At 50.4% G+C, this 24,359-nt stretch overlaps 10 protein-coding genes across 10 annotated transcripts; 4 read left to right on the top strand and 6 right to left on the bottom strand.

Annotated features, from left to right (window-relative positions):
• Positions 1–3: 3 nt before the first annotated feature.
• On the bottom strand, positions 4–360 carry MRS44_009549 (uncharacterized protein; the record flags this gene model as incomplete). The annotated part of the gene is made up of 2 exons (XM_065621336.1): positions 4–77; positions 213–360. The coding sequence occupies 2 exons, from the start codon at positions 358–360 to the stop codon at positions 4–6; spliced, it is 222 nt and encodes a 73-aa protein (XP_065477408.1).
• Positions 361–1,395: 1,035 nt separating this feature from the next.
• Positions 1,396–2,769, top strand: MRS44_009548 (uncharacterized protein; the record flags this gene model as incomplete). The annotated part of the gene is made up of 7 exons (XM_065621335.1): positions 1,396–1,437; positions 1,489–1,518; positions 1,568–1,658; positions 1,837–2,029; positions 2,080–2,217; positions 2,267–2,686; positions 2,736–2,769. The coding sequence occupies 7 exons, from the start codon at positions 1,396–1,398 to the stop codon at positions 2,767–2,769; spliced, it is 948 nt and encodes a 315-aa protein (XP_065477407.1).
• Positions 2,770–3,049: 280 nt separating this feature from the next.
• On the bottom strand, positions 3,050–3,979 carry MRS44_009547 (uncharacterized protein; the record flags this gene model as incomplete). Its single annotated transcript, XM_046270261.2, has 2 exons — positions 3,050–3,516; positions 3,565–3,979. 2 exons carry the CDS (start codon positions 3,977–3,979, stop codon positions 3,050–3,052), a joined length of 882 nt encoding a protein of 293 aa, XP_046124314.2.
• A 1,758-nt stretch (positions 3,980–5,737) lies between these two features.
• On the bottom strand, positions 5,738–7,339 carry MRS44_009546 (uncharacterized protein; the record flags this gene model as incomplete). The annotated part of the gene is made up of 1 exon (XM_046271833.2): positions 5,738–7,339. One exon carries the CDS (start codon positions 7,337–7,339, stop codon positions 5,738–5,740), a length of 1,602 nt encoding a protein of 533 aa, XP_046124315.2.
• Positions 7,340–7,945: 606 nt separating this feature from the next.
• MRS44_009545 (uncharacterized protein) lies at positions 7,946–9,659 on the bottom strand (the record flags this gene model as incomplete). Its single annotated transcript, XM_065621334.1, has 3 exons — positions 7,946–8,910; positions 9,081–9,238; positions 9,292–9,659. 3 exons carry the CDS (start codon positions 9,657–9,659, stop codon positions 7,946–7,948), a joined length of 1,491 nt encoding a protein of 496 aa, XP_065477406.1.
• A 2,499-nt stretch (positions 9,660–12,158) lies between these two features.
• MRS44_009544 (uncharacterized protein) lies at positions 12,159–13,007 on the top strand (the record flags this gene model as incomplete). Its single annotated transcript, XM_046277935.2, has 1 exon — positions 12,159–13,007. The coding sequence occupies one exon, from the start codon at positions 12,159–12,161 to the stop codon at positions 13,005–13,007; it is 849 nt and encodes a 282-aa protein (XP_046124317.2).
• Positions 13,008–14,509: 1,502 nt separating this feature from the next.
• On the bottom strand, positions 14,510–15,229 carry MRS44_009543 (uncharacterized protein; the record flags this gene model as incomplete). The annotated part of the gene is made up of 1 exon (XM_046271828.2): positions 14,510–15,229. One exon carries the CDS (start codon positions 15,227–15,229, stop codon positions 14,510–14,512), a length of 720 nt encoding a protein of 239 aa, XP_046124318.2.
• Positions 15,230–15,972: 743 nt separating this feature from the next.
• On the top strand, positions 15,973–17,317 carry MRS44_009542 (uncharacterized protein; the record flags this gene model as incomplete). Its single annotated transcript, XM_046274338.2, has 2 exons — positions 15,973–16,265; positions 16,315–17,317. 2 exons carry the CDS (start codon positions 15,973–15,975, stop codon positions 17,315–17,317), a joined length of 1,296 nt encoding a protein of 431 aa, XP_046124319.2.
• Positions 17,318–17,604: 287 nt separating this feature from the next.
• On the bottom strand, positions 17,605–19,452 carry MRS44_009541 (uncharacterized protein; the record flags this gene model as incomplete). Its single annotated transcript, XM_046280403.2, has 4 exons — positions 17,605–18,281; positions 18,335–18,606; positions 18,664–18,852; positions 18,905–19,452. 4 exons carry the CDS (start codon positions 19,450–19,452, stop codon positions 17,605–17,607), a joined length of 1,686 nt encoding a protein of 561 aa, XP_046124320.2.
• Positions 19,453–20,321: 869 nt separating this feature from the next.
• On the top strand, positions 20,322–22,139 carry MRS44_009540 (uncharacterized protein; the record flags this gene model as incomplete). Its single annotated transcript, XM_046280404.2, has 3 exons — positions 20,322–21,135; positions 21,185–21,526; positions 21,571–22,139. 3 exons carry the CDS (start codon positions 20,322–20,324, stop codon positions 22,137–22,139), a joined length of 1,725 nt encoding a protein of 574 aa, XP_046124321.1.
• Between the last annotated feature and the right edge of the window lie 2,220 nt (positions 22,140–24,359).

The following is a 24,359-nucleotide window of genomic DNA, read 5'->3' as shown; positions in this document are numbered from 1 at the left end:
TCCCTAGTTAGAGCCATCCTCCTCATACATCTGCCACATCGCAACATCGTAGGGCACACTCTGTAGAGTAATACCCTCTAGAAGAAGATGAGAATTTATTAATAGTGATAGAGGGAGCAAGAGAGACTTACTGAAATGGGGATACTTCTTGAGAAAGTAGTCGTCACCCTGGGCAAGAGCGCTCTCGACTCTCTCCTAAGACTCCTTCCAACCGGTATCGATCTCCTCTTTTTCCTTCTTGGCTTTGAGATCTTTGGCCTCCTTGTCCTTGGCCTCCTTCCCTTTGGTCGCGATCTTCTCGGCGTCCGCGGTTGGGGGAGCCATGGCGGTGTTGTTGGGGAGGTTGTCGGTGGTCTTCATAGCTCAAGTTCTTTGCTTGTACTCCGTATTTTTAGTTGTATGTCGAGATTGTTTGAAGGGTAGGATCTGCCGGTGCGGAAATTGGCAATGTGCACTTGATAGAGGCGGGGATTTGAGGAGATTTGAAACGGTTGGGAGCCCGTCGATGTTGAAGTACAAGTAGACGTGGAGAGACGGCCCGACGGGGGAGAAAACTCTAATGGATGTTTGGCTGCCAGAAAGTTGATTGAAGGAGTCAGTAACATAGTTCTTATTCGCTTGAACTCTACGCTATCATCCAAAGCCACTGCACTTTGTTAGTCATTCAGTCAAGTCGGGTTTTGGACATTAGAGGAGACAGGTCCATTTTTAACGCATAAATAACAAAAAAGAATAGCTATAAAATAGCTGGGCTCCTACACTTATGGCTCTTTTCCCAAGTGATACTTATAAGGAGACTTATTTAGGCATTCTTTAGCTAACTAGTCTGTTTGGCGCTATGTTAAACTTAATGTCATAGCCCAGTGAGAGGGAACTTTGTAAGAACTCGAGTTAACCTGGAAGATTACTGTAGAAAGACTTTTCTATGCCAAGACTACTACGATTAAATGGAATGGAGAGACTCTGGTGAGGATTTGCCGAGGATAGTGCCAGTGGTGTGCCGAGCAACTCCTCTATCACGAATGGACGAAGGCAATTGAATGTATCATCAAGGGAAGAAGCCGAGTGATCCAATGCTTGAATTATGATTATTCTTGCCTCGGCTTAGACTCCAAAACCTTCCAGGGTGTCTTACGCGAGGTGGGCGTTGCCAGTTGAACCACCAATCAGAGCTCCTACCAAGACCCCGAGGCCCCGAGAGCTGGTGAGAAAGACCCCTGTAGCCATCAGCAGATTTCCTGCACAAGAGAGGGGGCATCTCTTGCGGTATTTATTAGCATGTTTTTTGCTTCGTAAATGAGGGGAAGCTAATTTGTGAACATCAATCCTTCTCGAACTCTTTGTCACGATTCGGCGAACCAACTATCCCGTCATAGATATTCCCGATTTGGCAACATGACTACCGTTGGGGCTCCCGTTATCGCTCCCGCAGACGATGTTGGTCCATTTTTTACACTCTACATGGACCCTGGCTAACAATGGGTGAAGGCCGGTGATACTGACTCTGCCCTTGGTCTGGTACGAGGACTTCCCTTCGCTATGAGGGTGCATTGCTTATGATGGATAGGATGCCTCCTCATCTACTGAAAGCTTGAGAAGCTCTATTCTCGACTATAGACAGGAGAACGGAAGAACATACCACAAATACAAGGATGGCAGTACGTTGTGCACCCACACCCACATACAGCCACGACGCCATGGCTTGTTGGTTGAGAAAATGTTTGCTCACATGTCAACCAAAGAATACAACCTCCCCAACGATGATGAGGAAAGCGAAAGACTGGGTAGAGCGACTCGCAAACTAGATGAGTGCTGTGTCTCGCTGACACGGACCAGATCTCCAGCATAACCTTTGCCTCCTGACGTTTGACAACAAGCTCGGCCTGAGCCCCCCAAACCTCCCTGGCTCAAAGGTCAAGCGTGTCCTTGATGTAGGCACCGGCACTGGTATCTGGGCCATTGACTTTGGTGACGAGCATCCCGATGCGACCGTCATTGGCGTCGACCTTTCCCCGATCCAGCCGAGCTTGTACGAGTTGACCTGAGCTCCAATCCGGAACACTGCTAACCGAGTGTCAGCGTCCCCCCCAACGTTCAGTTCGAGATCGACGATATCGACGAGGAGTGGACTTACAGTGAACCATTTGATTACATCCACAGTAGATTCATGAACTTTAGCGTTCAGAACTGGCAATCCTATCTGGAAAAGATCTTCAAGTTGGGCCCCCGTCTACTCACCTAGCTCATTGGTTTTTAACGTAACTAGGAACCTCGCCCCCGGTGGCTATGTTGAGCTGCAAGACGTAGACGTTATCATGGGTAGCGATGACGGAACCCTGACTGAGGACACCACTATGTACAAGTGGTGCAGACTTCTGGACGAGGCTGCCGGAAAGTTCAACCGCTCTTTCGAGAGGACCACCAAGTTCAAGGACCTTCTCAAGGAAGCCGGCTTCGTTGACATTGTCGAGACACGATTCAAGTGGCCATCTAACCGCTGGCCCAAGGACAAGAAGTTCAAGGAGCTCGGTGCTTGGAACAATGAGAATGCCAGCTCTGCCCTTGAGGCTCTGACCATGGCCCCATTCACTAGAGGTCTGGGATGGAGCCGTGAGGAGGTTGAGGTGTTCCTGACCGACTTGAGAAGGGACTGGAACAACCCCAAGATCCACGCTTATTGGCCAATGTATGTGACCCCATGCGTTTCTACGTTGTTTATGCTAATGTCTTTGCAGTTGCGCTGTCTATGCTAGGAAGCCTGAAGCTTGAATGATTGGGAACTGATATCAGGGTTACGCCGTGTTGATGTTGATGATGATGATCCAATTTTTCTTCTCATAGAATCAAAGAGGGTGGCACAGATTGATTATTTCACCTTAGTCATATAAAATCACATATTGCATCAGAGAAACAAAATAAGTGAAACAATGTGCGCCATGCTCATGCGGGCATCGCTCATTTATCATCTAAATGTCTATTATATAAGTGGTTGCGAGATGAAGTCAACTGTTGAAGAATGGAACCGAGTTCCACGAGACTAGGCCGAAACCTAAGAGCAGTGGACAACACCGTCGTCGTGAGTGTGGCACTCCTTGGGAGCCTCCTTGGTAGCAGAGGGGGTAGCAGCGCCAGTGGTCTTGCTAGCCTCCTTCTTCTCCTCCTCCACGGGCTCACCAGTGCAGCCGACACCGGGGGCGGCAATGTCGTAGGCGTAGACGTCAATGGCAAAGAACTGGAGGGTGTTGCTGTCGATGACGCTCTGGGAGGGGTCCTTCTTGGCGAGGGCAGTGACCTCGGTATAGGCCGAGGCGAAGTGATCAACAACCTCCTCGCTGACGGTGGGGACGTGGAGAATGCGGTGCATCAGGTCAGTGGCCCAGTAGGTGTTGAGCTTGGATGCAGCGACGGTGTAGCCCCGGTTGCACACCTGGTCGAGGTTGCGGCGGATCTCGAAGGAGAGAGGGCAGATGACGGTCTCTGTGGTGGCGTTGTCACCTCGCCAGTGGCCAGCCCACTCTGTAATTTGTTAGTTGTGTTCCTATGTGAGTGTATAGAGTGACTTACCATCCTGGGTAGCGCAGTTGCGGTCAGGGTCGTCGCAACGGAAGAGCATGCCGGTCTTGTCGGCGTTGATGATGCGCTCGTACCAACCAATAGGCTGAGAAGTCGAAGCATTGCCAAAATACTTCTGGACAAACTCGGACTTGTGGCCGAAGCGCAGGATATGGTCCTTGGCGTGCTGAGCCAGCTGGACAGCCTCGTCCAGGCCGTTGGCGAGCTGGCGGTGCAGGGTAGAGTTGCAGGACTGGTGGATGGGGTACGTCTTCTTCCAGCCCTCAGCCCAGTCATAGGCCCCGGCAGACTCGGTGGCCTTGGGGGCCTCGGCGGTCTGGGTGGCGGCCTCCTCGCGGGGGACGATGGGGGAGGCGATGGCGGCTCCGAAGAGGAGGGCCGCGACGGTGGTGGACTTGAACATCATTTTGAGTGAAACTTGTCGGCTTGAACTTGATTGGTTCAGTGAGTTGTCGGCTGTTTGTTTGGCTTGATGATGAGGGCTGAGTGGCTGAGGAAACAAGAGTTCATGCAGGAGGTGTTTCGGGGTATTTATAGAGTATATACGACAACCTTGCGAGAGCTTAGAGACAAGGATTTGTCTGTTGATGGACCAACATTGCTTACGCCGTCTCTACTGACTAGCTAGCATCCCTCGTGGATTCTCGGCGTTGAATCCGTTCGTGGGGGTTGACCCCATCACGCATGGCAAAAGAGCCTCGCCTGTAGAGCGGGGAGATGCATGTTGGTTTACTCTGACCGCGGCGTCTCCGGAGGCTGGACAAATGAAAGCACAGTACTTGCTAGTAGAGAAGAGAAAAGAAGAGAGAATGTGGTTATTCTCCACGTCACACCATGACTATCCGGGTTCTCAGAGAACCCACAACATGCAAACCATCAAGGTGCCTGGACTATCCGCGGTCGAGTGCAACCCCACCACGCAGGCCACTTCAAGTTAAATAATATGCTTAATTCATGAGTTAGATGCCTTTAGTGGCGTGAGGGTCGTACCAATCCTAAAGTGAGCCATTAGCAAATCCAACGCCCTGGCTCGTTGGACTCTAAGTTATGCTTGTTTGGGCAGCTGTTTTCCCCCACGAGCTGTGGTGCCCTCATCCACGAGCTGGCCCATGAATGGATCCCCCGGTGAGGCATTTACCAAATAGAATCTCTAGTTTTTCTCGTTAGTCAAGATCCTCGCCCTCTTGCTCGCGGCTGACTCGCCTCGATAGACCTGCCTCGGCCTCTTGGCATATGCACTCTACTGAGGGGACAACACCTTGAAGGACTCGATAGTGCATAACTAGCCTGATCGAGTCTTTCTCCGATGGTTGACCTTGGTGTCTTTAGAGATCGTCGTTAATCCCGTTGTCCCACGCAAGCCACGCTTTTTTCATCCCACGTCCAAGACTCATCCATGTTCTCGGTACGGCTCTCGCGGGCTTGGCGTGGCGAGTTCACGAGAGACATCAGGGTAAATTCATCAAGGTTATCAGTTATGCGAGAGAATATTTGGTAGTATGACGTTGTTGGCGAAGTAATTGTTCTGTCATGGCTTGGACAGGATGCGAGCTGACGAAGAGACGGCACAATATCTGCCAGGTGAGGGAAATCACATGAAGCGTCATTTCATGATTGGAATGTTTATTCAACTATGAAGATGGGAGTGACTTTTATCTGAGATGTGCTGACTCCGCCCCTCGTCAAAACATCTGAGCACAAACATGGCTTCACTCGGGATGGCAATATCACCAGACCCAAAACACAGCATCTAGAAGCATCAATGTCAATGTAAATCCCAAAGCTACCCTACATAATAGACCAGACTGGACCCGAGCTCCCGGTCAACCTCCTCTCCTCATCTCCACCAGTTCATATCCCCTTAACCACACCTCCGGAATCACCTGTGCATGAGATATGCCAAGCTGATACCAAACACACAGAACCAAAGATCTCTCTTCTTGCATAGCCGCTCTGTTCCCCGTTCCCCCTGCAGGAGCACACCCACAACTGAGCATGCAAGTCATTAAACAGCCCAAAGATAGATCCCGTCACCTGCATGAGACGTAGCATTAGATCTAAAACCTTGGCGGTTATAGCAGGTTGACACCACCTCGAAACTAGGCCCAATTGCGTGCTGCAGCGCTTAAATCGTCTCTATTTCACTATCAAAGTTTTCATATACTTAAGCCTGTGCTAGGTCGCTCGGTCTTGCCCAAAGTCCCTCTGGCTCAACACCCTTGGCCACACGCAACAACTTTCTCTGCTCCCTCGCCGTCCTATACGTATCGAGCCACTCCTTAGAATGTCCAAGCAGGGGCTCAGTCTTGTCATCCACAAGGCTCGAGTTGACCCACTCCAGCAGGTCGTTCACATAGTCCACCTCGAGACCATCGTCAGCCAAGCTGTGGAATTTCCGTCCGCGTCCCTTAAGAGCAACGCGGTTCTCGTAATCCTTCCTCATTGAAGCGCGGCTTGGAAGTGTTGCCTTTCCTGTGAGGACTCTTGCGAGGGCCTGGGCTTGAAAGTCAAAGAGAGAGAATGTTGCCGTGTAGTAAGGCACACCGATGAAGGAAAGTGAGGGATCTTCGATGTAAAAGATGTCCTTGTGTAGGTTGTGCACCATGTTTCCCTCTGACGTGATGAGAATATCATCCGTTGCTTCGTCCGTAGGCACATCATCACCATGGTATTGTGAGAGGAAGGGATAAGAGGTGAGGTATCCAGTCGCCAAGACGATACCATCGACGCCCTCTAGTTTCTCACCGTTCTTCAGCAAGATGTAGCTCTTCACAGGCGCCGAAGGATCAGACTCATCCTTCTCCAGGACAAACTTTTCAATACCACCGACATGTTCAACAGACTCTGGGAACATGGCAGGCGGCAAATCGAAATCACCACCCCTTGTTGACTGAATCACGCGCTTGGCAGTCTCGCTCGTCTCCCGACAAACATCATAAGCCGAAGCACCACCGCCAATGACGAGCACCGTCTTGCCGGCGTATTTTTCCGGGCGACGATATTGCTTAGTGTGGATGATAGCATCGCCAAAGTGAGCCTTCCACTCAGCAAGGCCAGGTGTATCAGGGATACGAGGAAGGTTGTAGTGACCAGAAGCCACAACCAAAGCGTCGAATTTCCAGTTTCGTTCGAGGAATCGGGGTTGGCCGTCACCCTTGAGGTGGGTTATCGTCCTTATCGCCCAGTGGGATCCATCCTCACTCTTTTTGGCGTCCTCGACTCGAGTGTTGAAGATTGTCACGTTATCAACACCGTGTTCCTTGCTGAGTCCTTGAAGATAGTCTTGGATGTTGACGTGGCTGGTAATATCCTCGGTTCCTTTCGGCCAAGGTCCAAGGTTGCTGTAGAGTAGACTTGTAGGGACGTTGTTTCGTAGGCCAAAGTAGGCCGGACCCGGTGGAGAAAAGGAGACTTCACGAGTCTCAGAGTCCTCGCTTTCAAGAGGATGTGCGCTGTCTCCGTTCTTGACTTTCGGGTCGGTAGTCTTTGGTAGGAACTGCCCAGGCTGTGAAGTCACATAGTCGCCGGCCGAGGGCTTCTCGCTGGGGTATTGCGTAGTCGTCGGTGCCCTGTCATCGTAGTGCCATACCCCGGACGTGACCCCAGATCGTTCAAAGACGGTTACATCGGCTCCGTTCTTGAGGAGATAAGCGGCTGTGCAGATGCCGCTCACTCCAGCACCGACGACGGCAACCTTGGTGCCAGGCCCAAACTTGACAGGCTCATCCGGTGACGGCGAGCGTCCGTTTGTAAGATAAGGACTCATTGCAAATAACAAAGCTGAAATTCGCTCAAGCAATAGTTGTGAGTAGTTCCAAGTGGACTCAACGCGGGCACACCACCCATATAAACAACCGACCCGGAAATACTAATTGTAAGCAGACAGGCCCCATTCTCTTACGATGTCGAAAATGACTCGCCTCTTTCATCCGCGTTTGTTCCCGATGGGTCATTCGAGCCATCTATTGTGTGCGCTCTCGCGCATCCAAGAGGGCGAAAGATGGGACCCGTTTGAGCACGTCATCTTGAGGATTATGTCACAAAACCGGCTATCCCAACTAGACGCCGACTGACGCCTTTGCTCTAGGGTATGATGAATACTGATAAGGTGAGTTGAGGGATGGTGTTTATGGAGTCGTAGTGGTTTAACGTTATAGTCAGGCTAGGTGTCTGTCCACCTTAGTTGTCCAGCAGCACGCAATCCTTATGCACTCATTCGTATTGGCTAGTTTTGAAGATTCAGTCCAATTCACGATTTATTTAAGTCAGCTCAAGCCTGGCCAAGCCAAACAAGTTTCAATTCTCTTAAATACTGAAATATGCCATCCACCTTGGGTCTCTTTATCTACCACTGATGTACCAGGCCATCAACTCAGCTCTCACCCACAGCAGCCGCAATCCTCTTCGCTACCAACTCCCTTCTATGCAGATACCGAATAGCAATCGCCGTAGCAGCCATCGCAATGGCAAGAGCAACCATGGTAGCGTAACCCTTGGGATACTGCGGTGCCTCGGTCGTCTTCCAGATAAGAAGAGGCAGCCAAGCCTGGAAGACGTAGGCCATCTCGTTCATACTGCCAACCACCAACGCTCTTTCTTCGTTATCGTCCTTGCAGATCTCATGGGCCCAGGCAAAGGTCAATCCACTGATGCCTCCACCAATACCGATGAGGATGAAGCAAGCCCACTTCCATCCGTCGGGAATATTCCACGCCGCCAGACTCGAGTAAAAGACTGTGAGCAGAGTACCCGAGAACAGAATCGGCTGCCATCTGCTGCCTCGGAAGACGGAATCAGAAAACCAAGCATACATCAGAGTCGTAATGACTGCCACGGCGGACTGAATCGTCGGGTAAGTGTTGACGTGAGAAATGCTGTATCCCTCGCCCTTCAACCAAAGCTGGAAGGCAGGCTGGGCCATACCACCGCAGCCATTGTTGAATAGGATGTATAAGAGGGTTAGCAGATAAATATGCCAGCTGGCGAAAATCTTTTTGACCTTGTCCCAAGTGAAAGGGGCGCGATTCGCTCTTCCTTCCAACTCCATGCGTCGCTTCGCAAGGGCGATATCGTCCTTGGTGAAATACCAAGATTTGGTGATTTCAGGCACGTCTGGGAAGAAAAAGAAGCCAGCCACAGCTATAGGCAACGAGATAACAGTGTCAATGATAAAAAGCCACTGCCAGCCGTGAAATCCGTGAACCCCATCGAGGCGGTACACGGACGCCATGAGGTATCCCGAGAACATGCTGCCAATGTTGCCGGTGGCATGGAAGATGCACGAGCGCTTGGCAAGCTCATCTTTTCTGTACCATGATCCAATAATGTATTGCATCCCTGAGAGGTCACTGTGTTAGCATTGGGATATCATGTTACGATGTGTTGATGTTGTGTGGTTTGATATAGTTGGAGCCCGGCCCTTGTGTACAGCGGAAACGTCATTGAGAAGTAAGGAAGGAAGCCCGGCCCTTGATGGGATAACTGCGCCGATAGATAGTACTGCATACCTGGGTAGAATGTGCTCTCTGCCAAGCCGATGAAGAAGCGGAGTGCGTAGAGCTGTTGGACGTTGGTGCACTTGGCCATGACGATGGTCAGGACGGACCAGGTGACCTCGCAAGCGGGGATCCAGATGGAAGGTCGAACTCTTGTGAGCAGCAGGTTGCTAGACCACATTAGTATAAAGCTCAATTACCTTTTCTCATCATGCTAACATACCTGGGAATCTCTCCAATGACGTAGCCGACAGTCCACAGCGTCTGCATGTAATTGAGCTCATTGCCATTCATGTTGAGATCCTCCTTCATTCCTGACACAAAAGCATTGTTGATGTTGATCTGGTTTAAATTCTTGATAAAGTACCCAAGAGACGCAAACGTGAGAATAACAGCGTCAAGCTTGAACAAGAACTTGCGCTCCTCAGGGGACTTGTCGAGAGTATCCCAGATGTAGGATCGCCAAGTCTTGGGCGGCAGGCCATCATCGCTATCAGACTCATTCCCTCTGACGACAACAGTGGCAGAGGGCTCTGACTTGGACGAGGCATTGTCACGCCCGGCGTCTTTGTCGTCGTAGGGCGTAGACATGGCGGGCTAAGGCTGGGCAAGGCTGGGCAACCGTTGGACAAGTCTTGGCTAGAAGAAGTGGCGGTCTTGGGGTTTCTTGTCTCTGCAAAAGACTGCAGTTCATGAACTTATAAGTAGTTCCTGATACTGTCCAAATGGCCAAAGCAGTCTCACCTCGATGACGTGACGGAAGGATCAGACATCAAGCGAGAAAAATATGCTTAATTTTCTGGATCCCCCGACCCTTCGGCTACCAGATCAAAGGCACGAAAGTAGAGATACAAGTATGGGGCAACAAGGTCTCTCAAAGCTGTCCCACACATGTGCCCACTCTATCGGAGCAGACGCACTCCCATGGCCTGTTCAATACCCAACAGAGGTTAATCGTATCCGTGAAACGGCCTTGATCGGAGCGGCCCCGACGGTGTTTGGTGCCATCACGCAATTATAGTCAACACTTGTGTCCTATGCGTCCGTGGGGCAGAAGCCGGGGTCGAATAGGGACGCATAATTATCCCACCGCATCACGTCACCGGCAACCCATCAAACATGAGAGTATGGGGTACAGATTGTGGGATAAACGTTTTTCTGCGGCCGTTAACAGTGTCTGCTCGGGAACCAGTATCGGCACTAGGAGATTTGCCAAGATAACGTTTTGTTCGGATTTAAGACGCCGAGTCCGGAAAGATGCACGACATCAATAAGCAACTATCATGACACCTGCAAATGTTCTTGGGATGGTTCGATGTGTTATCATGTCCCTCGATATGCAGCTATGAGCTGGTTCTCTGCTTGAATGAATAACGTAGTTCGGATCTGAAGCGTCGAGAACCCTGATCGTAGCCCACTGAACCATATTGGGCTTCCTCCGCAAAGACAGAAGACAACCACCCTGCAACACTCATAGATCCAGATCCCACCCATTATCCCGACCATACAATTACTCGCCGACCGATGGCCGACTGCGGCCCCACAACCCGAGTGGGAGACGCCAATCTGCCGTTCTGGCGTACGAGACGGCCCGTAGGACGAGATGGCTGCCACGTGGAGACGATGACGCCAATACCAGGGTGCAAGCACACAAGGCGTTTGGCAGGCACCGACGGCTTGGCAAGGGAATGTGAACCAGGACTAAAGATTACACAAGCTGAGGTTTTATCTCTGATCAGGTAAATTGAACAAGGCTACTCCTTGTTGAAACGTGAGATCATCAAGAGCCGGCCCGCCTTCGTCACGGCTAGTCAGCTTAGCCAAGAGCCGAATGGTCATAAATTCCAACCTCATGCCACAAAAAAATCTTGGCGAGCCATATATCGCCGCCGAGTCAATGCAACAAGGAGGCAGATGTCGTTCATGCTGGCAAGTGGAACCATCCGCTTCTACGGAGCTTGATCGGCGTTTGAATTGTCAGCCTCAAGGATGAAAATGACTCATCAGTTGCGAGGATTTATTTATGGGAAAACGGGTTCTTATTCGGACGGATGCATAGTAGCCAAGGCCGAGTTCGCAGGTTCCATACCCTCAGACGAGATCACCTCAGGAGGTCGAGGTTCGTGGTTCGACGCATCATTGGAAGTGCAACCAATACAGAGGCAGAAGCCACTATTAGGCAAAAGGCGAATTCTCAAAACATTGTGTATATGATCCAACCGGTCCCGTTATTGCTTCATCCAAGACTCCAAGCTACCTTACGACGAATGACGAGGTTGGCTGTCGAGTCGTTGTGAAACTGAGGCCGAGCAGAGAGGTGAAGCTGGTGACGAAAGTCCTTGGATATTTGCGACATCTTTTACTTGGCAAATCCGAATGTCACAGATGTTTGTCATCCACTACAAGTCGTAGAGCCACCTGTAACTCCTGCGAGTGGGGGAAACTGTTAGAGCGACAGATTGCTCAACTAGCGAGATCGAAAAAGATATGTAACTACACGCTAATTCTCTGATATTTTAGCTCATTGTTTATATAAGCATTCAAAAAGAATATCTGGGCAGCCCTTCTCGATGTCAATGTGCCAAATGGCCATGTTAGTGTGTCTACCAAGAGTGGTTATGTATTGCAAGTTCACTCGCGTTCAGTGAGATCTTAGCCATATTCGTCCCCAAGCGGGTCATATCTGATAGATCGCGAACGCTTAAGCTTATCTACAAACGCAGATCCATGGCCACGCAGTCATGGCAGATGGCATGATCAATGTCAACATGGGCTACTTTTGCCTAGAGAAAGGAGTAAAAGCGGAGCCGATCGGACTTGTCGAGGCCGGCCCATACACCTACACCATGAACAGGCCTCTAGCCTATCTCTCACCGAGAGAAAGCGCAGCAACATTTCATAGACAATAGAACTCTAGATTATTTGCGCTTCTTATTTCAAACCTGCCCTCAAAGCATCACAGCCAACAGATCTGCTTAGTCACGCGACGGGCGTGCGGAAGGATTCAGCCTTGGTATTTAACCGACAAAAGTGGCCTGACATGGTCGTCACCGATGTTTGTTTACATCCGCAACTCATCCAGAAACCATCATGGCAGCAGCCGTAGCAGAAGCGTTCAACAAAGACTTTAGCTTCCTCAAGTACCGCGCCGTCGACGATCAAGAGGAGACGGTCACGGTCAGGCGCACCACGTATTGGTGCTACTGCGGTCCCCTGCTCGACCCATTCTCATCGCCTGATCCAGACTCGGCGCTCCCTGCCAACTTTTACGAGTTCGCCGAGGCGACTTTCACGGGCCCTGTTCACTCGAGGTTTCTCCCGTTCTTGAGGTATATCAACTCTCTGCTCGTCAGCAAGGGTCTGAAGCATTACATGCTCACCATCCGTGCCACGACGCCGACTCATGAGTACGACCGTCCGAGATGGCACACCGATGAGCTCTTCTTTTCCGATCTTTCAAAGGGAAACCTACCTGGGACACGGTTAGGACTCAAGTCACAGTATAAGAATGGAGAACGAAACTCTGGAACCAACTGGAAGATATGCACAACACTTCTCGGCCCATCAACTCTTTTCATCCCTCTAGAGCACCAAGCATCCGCCCGAAAAAGACAAGAAAATGCACGAGTAGCAGCTAGCACAGAACATGAATGCCTAAGTATTCGCTGCGTCGGTTGCGCATCTGCTGCCGAAGCCGTAAGGGAGGAGCTCACTCAGACCATGAAGCCCTTGGGCGTCGAGGCAGCCATGCCGGGAGAGTGTTCAGTGTTTCGAGTCGGAAGGGACTTTGGCGCCGTGCATTCAGAGCCTAGTATGAGCGAGGGAGAACACGGGAGAATCTTTATCAATGTCGTGCCAGGAACAGAAGAAGAGCTTCGGAGTTTGACAACAAAATGGGGCATGGAGTTTCCCAGGCAATGGTGGGTTGGGGGCCGATAATTGGGCAAGGTGATGAGACCTTGGTGTCTTCGATCTGGGTACAAATGAGCGGGCATGTTTTTTGGGTTCTGTAATGCTGGATAGTCGCATGGTTTGAAACATGGTCGATATTTAGATCGACAGTCAGAGTCAGAGCACTGTGTAATATGATGCAAGCCTTGAGTTTCGGGTCCAAACAGAGGTCCTTTTAATTACATATACAATCACACAGTGTCATGCAGTGTATCACCATATACTCTGAATTCTCACATGGGATAAAAAGGAAATATCAGGGGGCGGGATGTCACTATCGCCACAATATCACTCAACAACGCAACCATAACAGGTTCTGCCTCTCAATTAAAGTTTTAAGCCTAATCAAACCCCAACCTCGTCCAGCCCCCCCCCAATAGACCATTACTCCGTTTGTTTCAAGATATGACACTGAACTAGAGTTTTTATTTCCGCGTGGCGTCACAAATGACATCGGTCCTAGCCCATGACATGATTTTGCGCAATAACCCCCAATCTCCCCCTGTGTAACGAAAGGAGATTGCTCCGGCCAAAGGTTCCAGGAGGGTGCAACATAGTAATACTTCATACATGATTAGCATGGCTAGTTACATTTTGTTGAGGAGGTTGGTTAGGTAAGGCTGAATCTAACGTTCCGGTAACCAGTTCGTTTGTTTTGTTCCTTTATGTTGTAAGGGTATGAACAAAGGTGAATATGACGTTGTGTGGCAACTTTCATTGTTCCTGACTGAGCCTGCAACTCCATCGGACAAGGACAAAGGGGGCAGAGTATAGCTGCCCAAGATAGAACAAATGAACAACGTCTTCATTGTTCGTCAAGTCTCAAGGCTATAAAAAGTCCAGTCGCTACCGAGTTCACGGCAATCCCATCCACACATCAACACTGATTCAGCAACACCAAAGCATTCGTTAGCAGTCTGGTTCAAGTGTGAATCACCACAATCACGAGCAAGATCAGAACCCGTGCAGCAGGAGCGATGTTTGTTTTTCTCCCTCTCTTCGATATTGCACTCACGGCAACCTTGCTTGTCATTCTGGCTCTCTGCTGTTGTTGGCAGGTAATGAAATGTGCCAAGAGGGTCTGCTGCTGCTTGATATATCCGTGCTTATGGGCACTGCTACTGGTGGGCCTGATTGCTATCTTTGTTGACGACGACCTACTGCAGCAACTACAGCAGCGTCGATCAAGGGTTAAGTTCTATTAACAGTATGCCTTGATGCAGTGCTAATAACCTGAGCGATCTGGTTGTTCGACAGGCAGTACAGCTCAACCCCACCTTTTCCTTTATGGCAATACCTAACTCGACGACGTGTGGTCCTTTATTAATATACTGACCCTTTGTCGTGATACACAGCGAGGGTAGTAAAAGCTAAGTATATCCTAGAATTGAAATAAATCACACAGTGTATTAAACACACATATATTCCTCTCAGACTCCGAGTCCCCTTTTAATGCGTTCCACTGACGTGGTCCACCTTCATATTATTGATTACTCTTCATGATATCTAAATACATGAGTAGAAATCTTGTCTCCCTTGGAATCAAATCTCTGTGGAAACACGGTGAACAAACCATCGTCATCTCGGGGCTCGTAGTCCAAAGTGGCAGCAGCTTGGATAAGCACATCCAGTCCATGGTTTTCCCTCAGCCAATGGGCCACCATGTCCATTGCAGCAACTGCCCCAGATCCAGTCCAGATATTGCCGTCGATGATCCACTTCTTCTCACGTGTCCAGTTGACTTTTGGCCAGAGTTTCCTTGAATACTCGTACTCGATGTTGTTAACCGTAGCCTTCCTCCCGTCCAGAACGCCTGTAGATGCAACGACGCTCGCACCGGTACAAGTTGTAAAAAGAAGCTTTCCAGCAGCAACGTGTTTCCGGATCAGATCAGCGTGCTTATGGCTTAGGTTAAAGCTACCCAGGTGCGGTCCTGCAACGAGCAAGATATCCAGCTCGGGACACTCATCCACGGTCGTTGTAGGGACAATCTTCATCCGAAGAGTACCCAGATCGACAGGATCTAGCGTTGGGCTGATATGGTGAAAGACGAATTCTGGTGCCCGGGCAATGACATCGTCGTCGATGGGGACGTATTCCTGGATGGTTTGGAGGGCGCCTTTGCTGGCGGAGCAGAGAAGATCGGCGGGCCCGGCTGTGTCGACTACTTGGTAGGCAAAGCTGAGGATGCCAAATTGAATAGGAGCCATTTTTGCGGCGAATGACGATGGGGAAAGGGGGAGGCCTGGTTGTAGGCCAATGTGGAAGAGGAAGAGTAGGTTGAGGTTGTCATGCAAAACGGATGCCGGCAGATGTTGGCTATAAATGGAAGCGGCGGAGAAGTTTCAAGTCGGATGATTTATTCTCGAAACTTCTTTATTTAAATAATTACAGAGTTCAATAGCTGCAAACCATCCCGAGATCCGGTCAGTGGTCACGACGATCCGTGGCATCAATATCCGGAGCCCACCCGGATGTAGCTCCGGGACCCCCGACGTCCCGAGTTTGAGTCTCCCCGACTTTGTAAGCACCATTTACCGAGTTTGTAAGCGTGCCTGAATAGATCCAGCAAATTACGCTTCGACATAAATTGGATCTTGATAATTAACAACGTTGATTGAGAGTTTCCACCTGGATATAGAAGTGGGTTAGAGTATTCTTCACCTTCCAGTACCCGTTCGGATTTGCAAGTGGATCATTGCAATAAAACTTCCGCCTACCGGCATCGTTCGGGTCTCTGAATATCACCGTCATGAGGCGTTTCCGGGGGCATAATGAGCGAAAATGTAGTTGCCGGGGCTCATCAGTTCAAATCATGCAACCAGAATGGCATGACCTATGCAGGTTGTCAACAACACAAGGACGGCAATAATAATATAAATATGATAACAAAGGCCTCCTAGAAAGCAGAAGCCCAACTCATTCTAACTTGAACTCGTTTTGCAACGCTCAAATGCTTCTACACTTGTTGACATTGGGCTTTGGCCCTATCCTTTGCGCCGCCGCTGCGGACAAGTTCTCTTTGCCGAATACTGATGCCACCTTTGACAAATCGCCCAAGCCATTTGAAATCAACGTTGATCGGCAGTTTATTGAGAACACTCGGCAGCGAGTCGCTCACGCAAGGGCTCCTGTGTTTATGGGTGTGAAAGGCGACGGTCCGAGTGCCGAGATCTTCACCGCTGTGAGGGACTACTGGGTCAATGAGTACAGCTGGAATGCAACTGAAGCCGCCATCAACCAAAAGTAAGTAACACAAAGACAGTTCTCGTTGAGATACTAACAGTTTTACAAGGCTGGAACAGTTCACGACCATTGTCGAACCCGTGATTGACAATGCCACTTACCCAGTGCCCCTCCACTTTGTTCATCATCGTTCGCACCGGGACGATGCCATTCCTTTGCTGTTCATCCATGGGTGGCCAGGTTCGTTCCTAGAAGTCAGCAACATCATCGGCAACTTGACAAACCCTCCCAATGCATCTGTCCCGGCATTTCACGTTGTTGCTCCGTCGATCCCGGGTTTCGGATTCTCTCCTGCACCTCGGCAACCCGGCTTCGGTCCCGTCGAAGCGGCTCACTCCTTCAATGCACTGATGCTCCAGCTCGGCTATTCGAAATACGTCATCCAAGGTGGAGATTTCGGCGGTGTTACCCTTCGTTACCAGTCTCATCTATTTGCGGACCATGTCGTCTCAGCACTCAGCAACTTCTGGGTCATTCAACCAAACGACGATGATATGCGTAGACTCGCAGAGGGTGTAGCAACCCCTGATGAAGTTGCATACATCAACATTATCGAGACCTACATCAATCATAACTCTGGATACCGCCTGATGCAATCAACGGAACCTCTCACCCTGGCAATCGGCATGACAGACTCCCCATTGGGCAATGCCATGTGGATGTATGACTTGATGGCAAAGGTCGTCGATCCAGCCATCACAACCTGGACTCCCGAGCAGATCATTACCTGGTCAATGATGTATTACATCCAAGGCCCCTACGGCGGCATGCGTTTTTACAAGGAGGTTCTCAACGACGGGGGCTTCTCCCTGATTGACTTTGGCACTCTGCCGCTGGTTGAGGTCCCAGTCGCCATCAGCCAGTTTCCTTACGATATATGTTACCGCATGCCATTGGACTGGGCGAAGCGAGGAGGAAATGTTGTCAAGAGAACTGTGAACCATCACGGCGGTCACTTTGCCGCCTACGAGGTGCCTGGCCTGCTGCTCAACGATATTTGGTCATGGTTCGGGGACAAGGAGGTTTCAGGAACAAGTGTGTTTGGGCATTGATTCCATGAATGACCCAAGCGAGTGTAGTCAAAATTGTTGTTAGTATCAATGACGTCTCCATCGGCCAGAGTATTAAAGAACACAATAATAAACACACGACATCACTAAAGCCTAATACTAGTATAGTTAAGAAATACCCTATGCCTTTTCAAACAGACGCTTAGCATTCGAAAATGTAATCAGAGGCGAAGTACTCTATTGACTACCCAAAATCGTTTCTGAGCTTTCCGGCAAGTGACATGCAAAATGTGGTCCTCTCGCCTCAATTTCCAGGGTCAAGCCCCCTTTCAGGATGTATATAAACCCTCATCTACTGTATCCCAAGATATGTCACTCGCGCTTCCCCATCCCATAGTCATGGTTGCCCATACATCATGAAATAGGGGAGGGTTCTTCGGTTCGGCCCAGCCCGATAAATTCGTCAAGTTAGAGCCCCATTGTTCCACGGATCTCCTCAAGCTTCCATCCATCACAGGACACCCAAAAACCCTGCTCACTGGGGTTACGGGTGGTGGTCCTCCAAGCAATCCCACCCGACGATCGTATTTCGACTTGGCTAGGCCTAGCATGGCACGACTGGCCGACAAAAGATCATTTGAAGCTGTAACATCTGCACCATGCGACATTTTAGATAGAAATTGGTCCAGCTGAAGTTCGGAGCGGGCAGAAGCCGAATCAAAATCAGGGCATAACGAGAGCGGAAATGACAAGCGGAATGATAGCGTAAGGACGACAATGAACCGAGTCCAGTCGTTGACTGTGAATGAAAGGAGCGACGAATCTTCTAGTTCGCTCACGTAGTCCAGGAAAGCTCGTATCTTTTTCGTGGCACTGCACAGGTTGGATAATGGCGGAGCAAAGCAACTTGTTTTGGCAGACAAGAATGTCTTGGCTGCGGGAAAGGCGAGTAAGCTGCCGCAGTCAAGGAATATATCGATGAACATGGCCTGCATTCGTGTTGCTCCTTTTCACTGCGTCAGTCACTCTCCCGCTTCACATTCATCCAGCTCGACGTACCCGATCCCATGGTGAGGTTATCCATGCTTTGCTGCAATTCCTGACGTTGTTGTTCAAGATCAATCAAAAGCGGTTGACTATTTTCCACGGTCTGCCCCTCCTTATTGATGACCTTGGATGCGTCGGAAAAGAGGTTAGACTGGCGGACTAGGGCTAGGAGCGTGTAATCACCGTCGACCTGGGCGTTATGTTGCAGGGTGTCGATGGCGGTACTCGCCCAAGGCGGACGATTGGTCGGTAAATCTCTCTCCCCTCTCCATGCAACGATATACCTAAAGGAACCCAGAGTAAGAAACGTTGTCATATTGAATTAGGACATTGAAACTTACGTGGAAACAAGATACAGATAGGCGAGACATGCTCGGATCTTGTCAAGTTCATCGTCTGTCACCTGCCGACCCAGCGGATCAGGCATCGTGAGCAGGTCTTGATCCAAGTCAAGATCATGGATGAGATCAGCAGCGATGCGCAAACACTGAACCAGCTGTCCATTTTTAGGCCGCAACTGAAAGGGATACCTTGGCAGCGTTAGACGGAGATGCATAGAACTCGTTCAACAACCAGACTTACCATGCGCAGTATATCAACACACCCTGAAGTAACTCGAGACTCTTCTCTCCGCCAGAGACGTACTTAAGACCCAGAGCCTTTCGAAACTCATCATCATATAATGCGTGTTTCTGTACCATCTGGGATCCTGAGGCTACGGTCAAGATGGAGAGTAGAGTAAAAGGTTTTGTAGCAGCGAGATACGACACGTTGCAGTCGTCAGGAAAGACAATAAACGGCAGGTAGGTAACCATGGACTTGAAGGTGTTCAGGAGAGATTCTGCGGATGCCATGTCGAATAAAGGCTGACGCCAGATGTCGGAGATTGGATGAGATTGACTTGTCAAACTCGAGGGTCCTCGGGGGCTGACTGATTGGCTTGCACTTTGCGAGCCATCAACAGAATCTTCATCATCGAGCAGGGCGTCAAGAGCCTGATCATGCATCTCCCGCAAGGTTTCTAGGTTATCGGTGAGATCTGCTTTACCTGGCACGGTGTAGTTGATGCTAAAGGTGGCAGTTGACTGCGTCGAAGGTCCAGTATCTCCCGTTCTGGGTGGGAAAATCATGTTAGAAGTGATTCAGAGGTCTGCGAAACATGGTTCTTACCCCCATTTGCGCTCCCATCGGCGAGGCCGTGGCCTAGTACGGGAGATGCACTCTCTCTTCAAGGCGAGACATCTAACGGAGAACAATGAGCATAAAATGAAAAGATGCAAATTGTTTAATGCGTTACCTTTCACACACCCCTGGCTTCTCACTGGCTTGGCATTTAATTCTGGCCGCCCGACAATGCTCACACGCTGTCGGGTTTCGTTTCGAGCCGCGGCTTCGTGTGTCCGACTTCATATTCAGCAAGTCCAACAGATCTAATCGAATCTGTACTCAAACCCGAGCTTGAGCTCTACCGATGGTATTGTCAATCAAGTACCGAAGTCGGCGGTAGGTAGTTAAGGAAAGGAACACAGTCGGAACCTCGGGCAAAGCGGTCAAACGCTGCCTGTGATATTTTGATTTGTCATTCCCTTGCTTATAAAGGGCCCGGAGCCCCGGGATAACTCCCCGGTCGATCAAACAGCGCTTGTGAGCGACATCCGACAGCCACGCGGATGTAGCCTGTGGGGATTACCCAATCGGGCAGTCTCTTGTCTAAAGAGCCGAGTGAACTCCAACGTTGCAGCTTGAGACAACTTACTCAGAGTTTTTTATCCTCATTTCTTCGGATAACGACTAGAATATCGAAATGAGCACGACATGTACCGGAAATGTTGCTACGGGGACCTGGCGGTGTTTGCACCCGCGGATGCTGTATAAGTGTCGAGAGCGTCCTCCATCCATGTCATCTTCTCCCATATTCCAGACACTCTTTACCGTTCCGTTGCACATCCCGGTGCAGACACCTTCTCAGCAGACTCAATCCCGCAGTTATTGAGTCAAGATGGCCTTTGGAGAGTCGGTTCACGACGTCGTCCGAGACGCCCCTCTGGGACAGCTTGTGCGCTTCTTCACCAACAACCGCCTCTTCAAATACCCAGAAGAACAACCAAACTTCAAGCTTCCAGAGCCATGGGTCCGTATGATGAGCGACGCAGAGCCCGATAGGATACCTGACACGGCTTCATCCTCAACCCTCTCCAACCCGAGCCGCGAGCAAGAGACGATAGAGGAGCACGCCAACAACGCAGCCGAACTGGATCTCGAGAAGAAGGAATTTCCCCAAGACAAATCGACCCGTCTAACACCCAAGACAACCTCGGACGGTACAATTTTGGTCGATTGGTACAATGAAAAAGATACCGCCAACCCACACAACTGGTCCAACTCACGCCGTGGGTTCGTCGCCTTTCTCATATGCTTCTACACATCTGTCGTCTACCTAAGTTCAGCAATCTACTCCTCATCAACCGAAGGCGTCATGAAAAAGTTTGGCGTCAGCAATCTGGAAGCAACCCTCGGCCTCGCCATGTACGTCCTAGGCTACGGTGTCGGCCCACTGCTCTTTTCGCCTCTCAGCGAGATCCCTCGCATCGGCCGCAACCCCATCTACATCATAACTTATGCCCTGTTTGTTATCCTCTCTATTCCAACAGCCCTCGTGGGAAACTTTCCAGGCCTCATTGTCTTGCGCTTCTTGCAGGGGTTCTTCGGGTCACCTTGCTTAGCCGCCGGTGGTGCTTCGATGAGCGACCTGTACAGCTTGGTGAATTTGCCTTTTGCAATGATTGCCTGGGTTGGCGCCATGTCCTGTGGACGTAAGTTTTTCTCTTGACTATGGAGACTCTCCCGCTAACTCCATAACAGCCTCTCTCGGTCCTCTCCTCAGTGGATTCGCAGTGACAGCGAAAAACTGGCGTTGGTCCTTATACGAGTCCATCTGGATATCGGCACCGTTGCTTATCGTTCTCTTCATCTTCATGCCTGAAACGAGTACCCCGAATATCCTCCTGCGCCGCGCTCAACGCCTACGCAAGCTTACGGGCAACCAAAAGTTAATGTCCCAAAGCGAGATTGACCAAGCTCACTTGACAGTCTCGGGCATTGCTATAGATGCCTTGATCAAGCCGTTGGAAATCACTATCAAGGACCCAGCCGTTTTGTTTGTTCAGGTCTACTCGGCTATCGTCTATGGCATATACTATTCCTGTAAGTGTCCTGTGACTCAACATAGTCTTTTACTGACAGTACAGTCTTTGAGGTGTTTCCGCTCGTCTACCCTGTTTACTACGGAATGAACCTGGGCCAAGTTGGTCTCGTCTTCCTCTGCATCGCCATTGGATGCATCATCGCCATCATTGCTTATGGCGCATTCCTATACTTTGTGGTCACGCCGCGGATAAAGAAGGTCGGCATGGGTCCACAGGAGAACGTTCTCTTGGCTGGTTTACCTACATCATTCGGTCCTACCATCGGCCTGTTTATATTTGCTTGGACAGCCCGGGCTTCTATTCACTGGATCGTCCCAACTATCGGCATCACCATCTACGCTGGCTCGATATACACTGTGCTGCAGTGTATGTTCCTTTATATCCCGCTCAGCTACCCTCAGTATGCTGCCTCTTTATTCGCAGCCAACGACTTGTTCCGCAGTGCCTTTGCTAGCGGCAGCATTCTCTTCGCGCATCCGCTATATGCGAATCTTGGGATCGCTAAAGGCACGAGTGTCCTCGGTGGTTTGAGCGCTACTGGCATCATAGGGATGTGGCTGCTGTACCTCTACGGTGCCAAACTCCGAGCCCTCAGCAAGTTCGCCACCTAAGCCAAGGGTTAAGCTCATGTGTGTCGAGCCAGCATCTTTGAGTCTCTGGGGTCACTCTAGTCCAGTCAATTATGCTGCGTTGCACTCAGCCGCCAGACAACTACTCTCGCTGTGCATCTCCCCTCAATCATTTTTCATTCTTTTTCCTAGACTCGTTCAAGTACCTTTGTGGAAAATAGAACTGGTTGAATAGACATATAGATAATCTGTTTCTTTTCGTTTCTCTGTTCATTTTCACGTGAGTAATGTGACGACTTAAGGCCTGGGGTTGCAAGGTTGGGTTTTGGGAGAACAGCTCATTAAAATACCCAGTGCTAGAAGAAGCAGAAACGTCAGGGAAACACTTTAATCCAATGCTTGGTTACTGTATCCTGGCGTTCCATGCGTTTCCCGTTTCTTTGAAGAATGGATTGCGGTGGGTGCAATCTTCAAAGTTGCTCATAAAGCTACCCTAAGCTTAGACAAAGCACACTCAGCCTCGCATCTAAGCGTTCCAGGAGACACAAAGCATAATCACTGAATTTCGCGTGCCTACGCGAATAACCCCTCTGCTGCCTTATCGACCGACACGTCAAGGATGTCAAGGGCGAAATATGGTGATTAAGACGGTGATTAAGGGAGACGGCGATGTCACTCTTTGATGCTACGGTAGGCTCCCTAGACACGTGACGTGCCGGAAAACGGCCACTGGTTGGGCCTGAGGGTGTGTGTCGGTGCTACGTCGCAATCTTATCAGCCCAGGCTCTGTGTCGCGTCGCGTGGAACCGGACGTGTGCCTCGGAGGGCTGCAGCGCACGAGAACCAGTGAGAAGTCGCACGTCTGCAGCTGTCAAGGCCTCTTCTTGTGAGGTCTGCATTTGCATTGGCGGGCGCCGTTGGAGCTGGCTGACGGTGGCTGCGGCACGGGAACGTCGGGTCGCCGAATTCTCTGGACAAGCGAACCCCGAACGGAAGATGTCGAATTTATTCTTGGATGGAACTTCTGGGTCGATTTCTACAAGCGAGCCTTGAATTGGCGTCGCCACGTCTTGTCCGTCATGCACAATTGATGGCGCTGGCACTATTCGTTGGCGTCCTGACGGCGTCAAGGTCGGGTCGGCAAGGATGGATCCATGGGTTGATTGATGGGTTGTGGGGATCAAAGAAGCCGCGCGAGAAGACGCGAGAGCGAATGGAGCACGGGAGAAGCAGTGACGGTCAGCGGTTAAGCGCAGATATCAGATGAGACATGCGATGACGAGGTAAAATTCGGATTCCGGGCAGTGAGCACAGGTTTCGGAAGAGAGTGAGAGAGTCAGAATCATTGAGGATCGAAATGCGTGGAGGGATGGGTTACCACCCCCCGGTTCCACGGCAGACGTCTCCCGTCTTGGTGTTGAGCCACCCCCGGACCCTAGCCCGGCGACGGCGCAAGCCATGACACGCGTTGGTCTCGGATGGAAGCAGCTTCAGGTGGGAGGAGAAGCGTCTCGGGAATCTGTGAATCTTAGGATTATGCTTGTCTCGTTGGCATGTGTGATGGTCAGTGAGATGATCCTTCAAAGGGGAAGCTGGTCGCAGGGAGAGGATCGTGCGGTAAGGAGCGCTAAAACACAGATCGGCAATCTGTTTGCGATAGAGGAGCCAATTGTCTGTTGGCCCTGCGTGCATGAGGGAGGAAGAGGAGGGACTTCGTATTCTGTATGCAGGAGGGGGGATCCTGTTAAGGGATCTTGTTGAGGGAGAGGTTGATTGAGGTGATGCTGGTGATGCTAGTGATGCTAGTGATCCTCAAACAAGACAATAAACTAGGAGGTTGAAGTATCGCTCATGACTTCAAAACGTCGTCAATGTTCAAGAGTACAATAAGGATTACAATTAATTGTCGCAGTCGTCGCTTCACCTGGAAATGGCCAACCGCTCTCATTTCCCGCACCGCATGGGCTATTGACGCCAGTGGCACCAAACAATGACGCCGGTCGCACGGACAGAGGCTGGTGGAGGGGACGCTAAGACGCTACACGAGACCCCTCTCGTATTAGCGCCAGGGACCTGCGCTAAGACATTGATTGGGCTTTGCCCCTAAAGTGTGGTGGGCCAGGGGGTGCGCACGGCAGGTGCGTGTGGGTTGCACCCGCAGTTTAGAATAGAAACACAAAAACCCGGCCATCTCCATTTTCCCTCTTGTTCACCAACCATCCAACCTCGTCGAACCAACCTCGGCGATTTCTTTTTTGTGTG

The sequence above is a fragment of the Fusarium solani genome (genome assembly GCF_023522795.1).
Source record: "Fusarium solani strain SB1 chromosome Unknown bctg00000005, whole genome shotgun sequence".
Taxonomy (NCBI): domain Eukaryota; kingdom Fungi; phylum Ascomycota; class Sordariomycetes; order Hypocreales; family Nectriaceae; genus Fusarium; species Fusarium solani.
The sequence above is the reverse complement of the archived record's forward strand: the minus strand, read 5'-3'. Positions and strand labels throughout refer to the sequence as shown.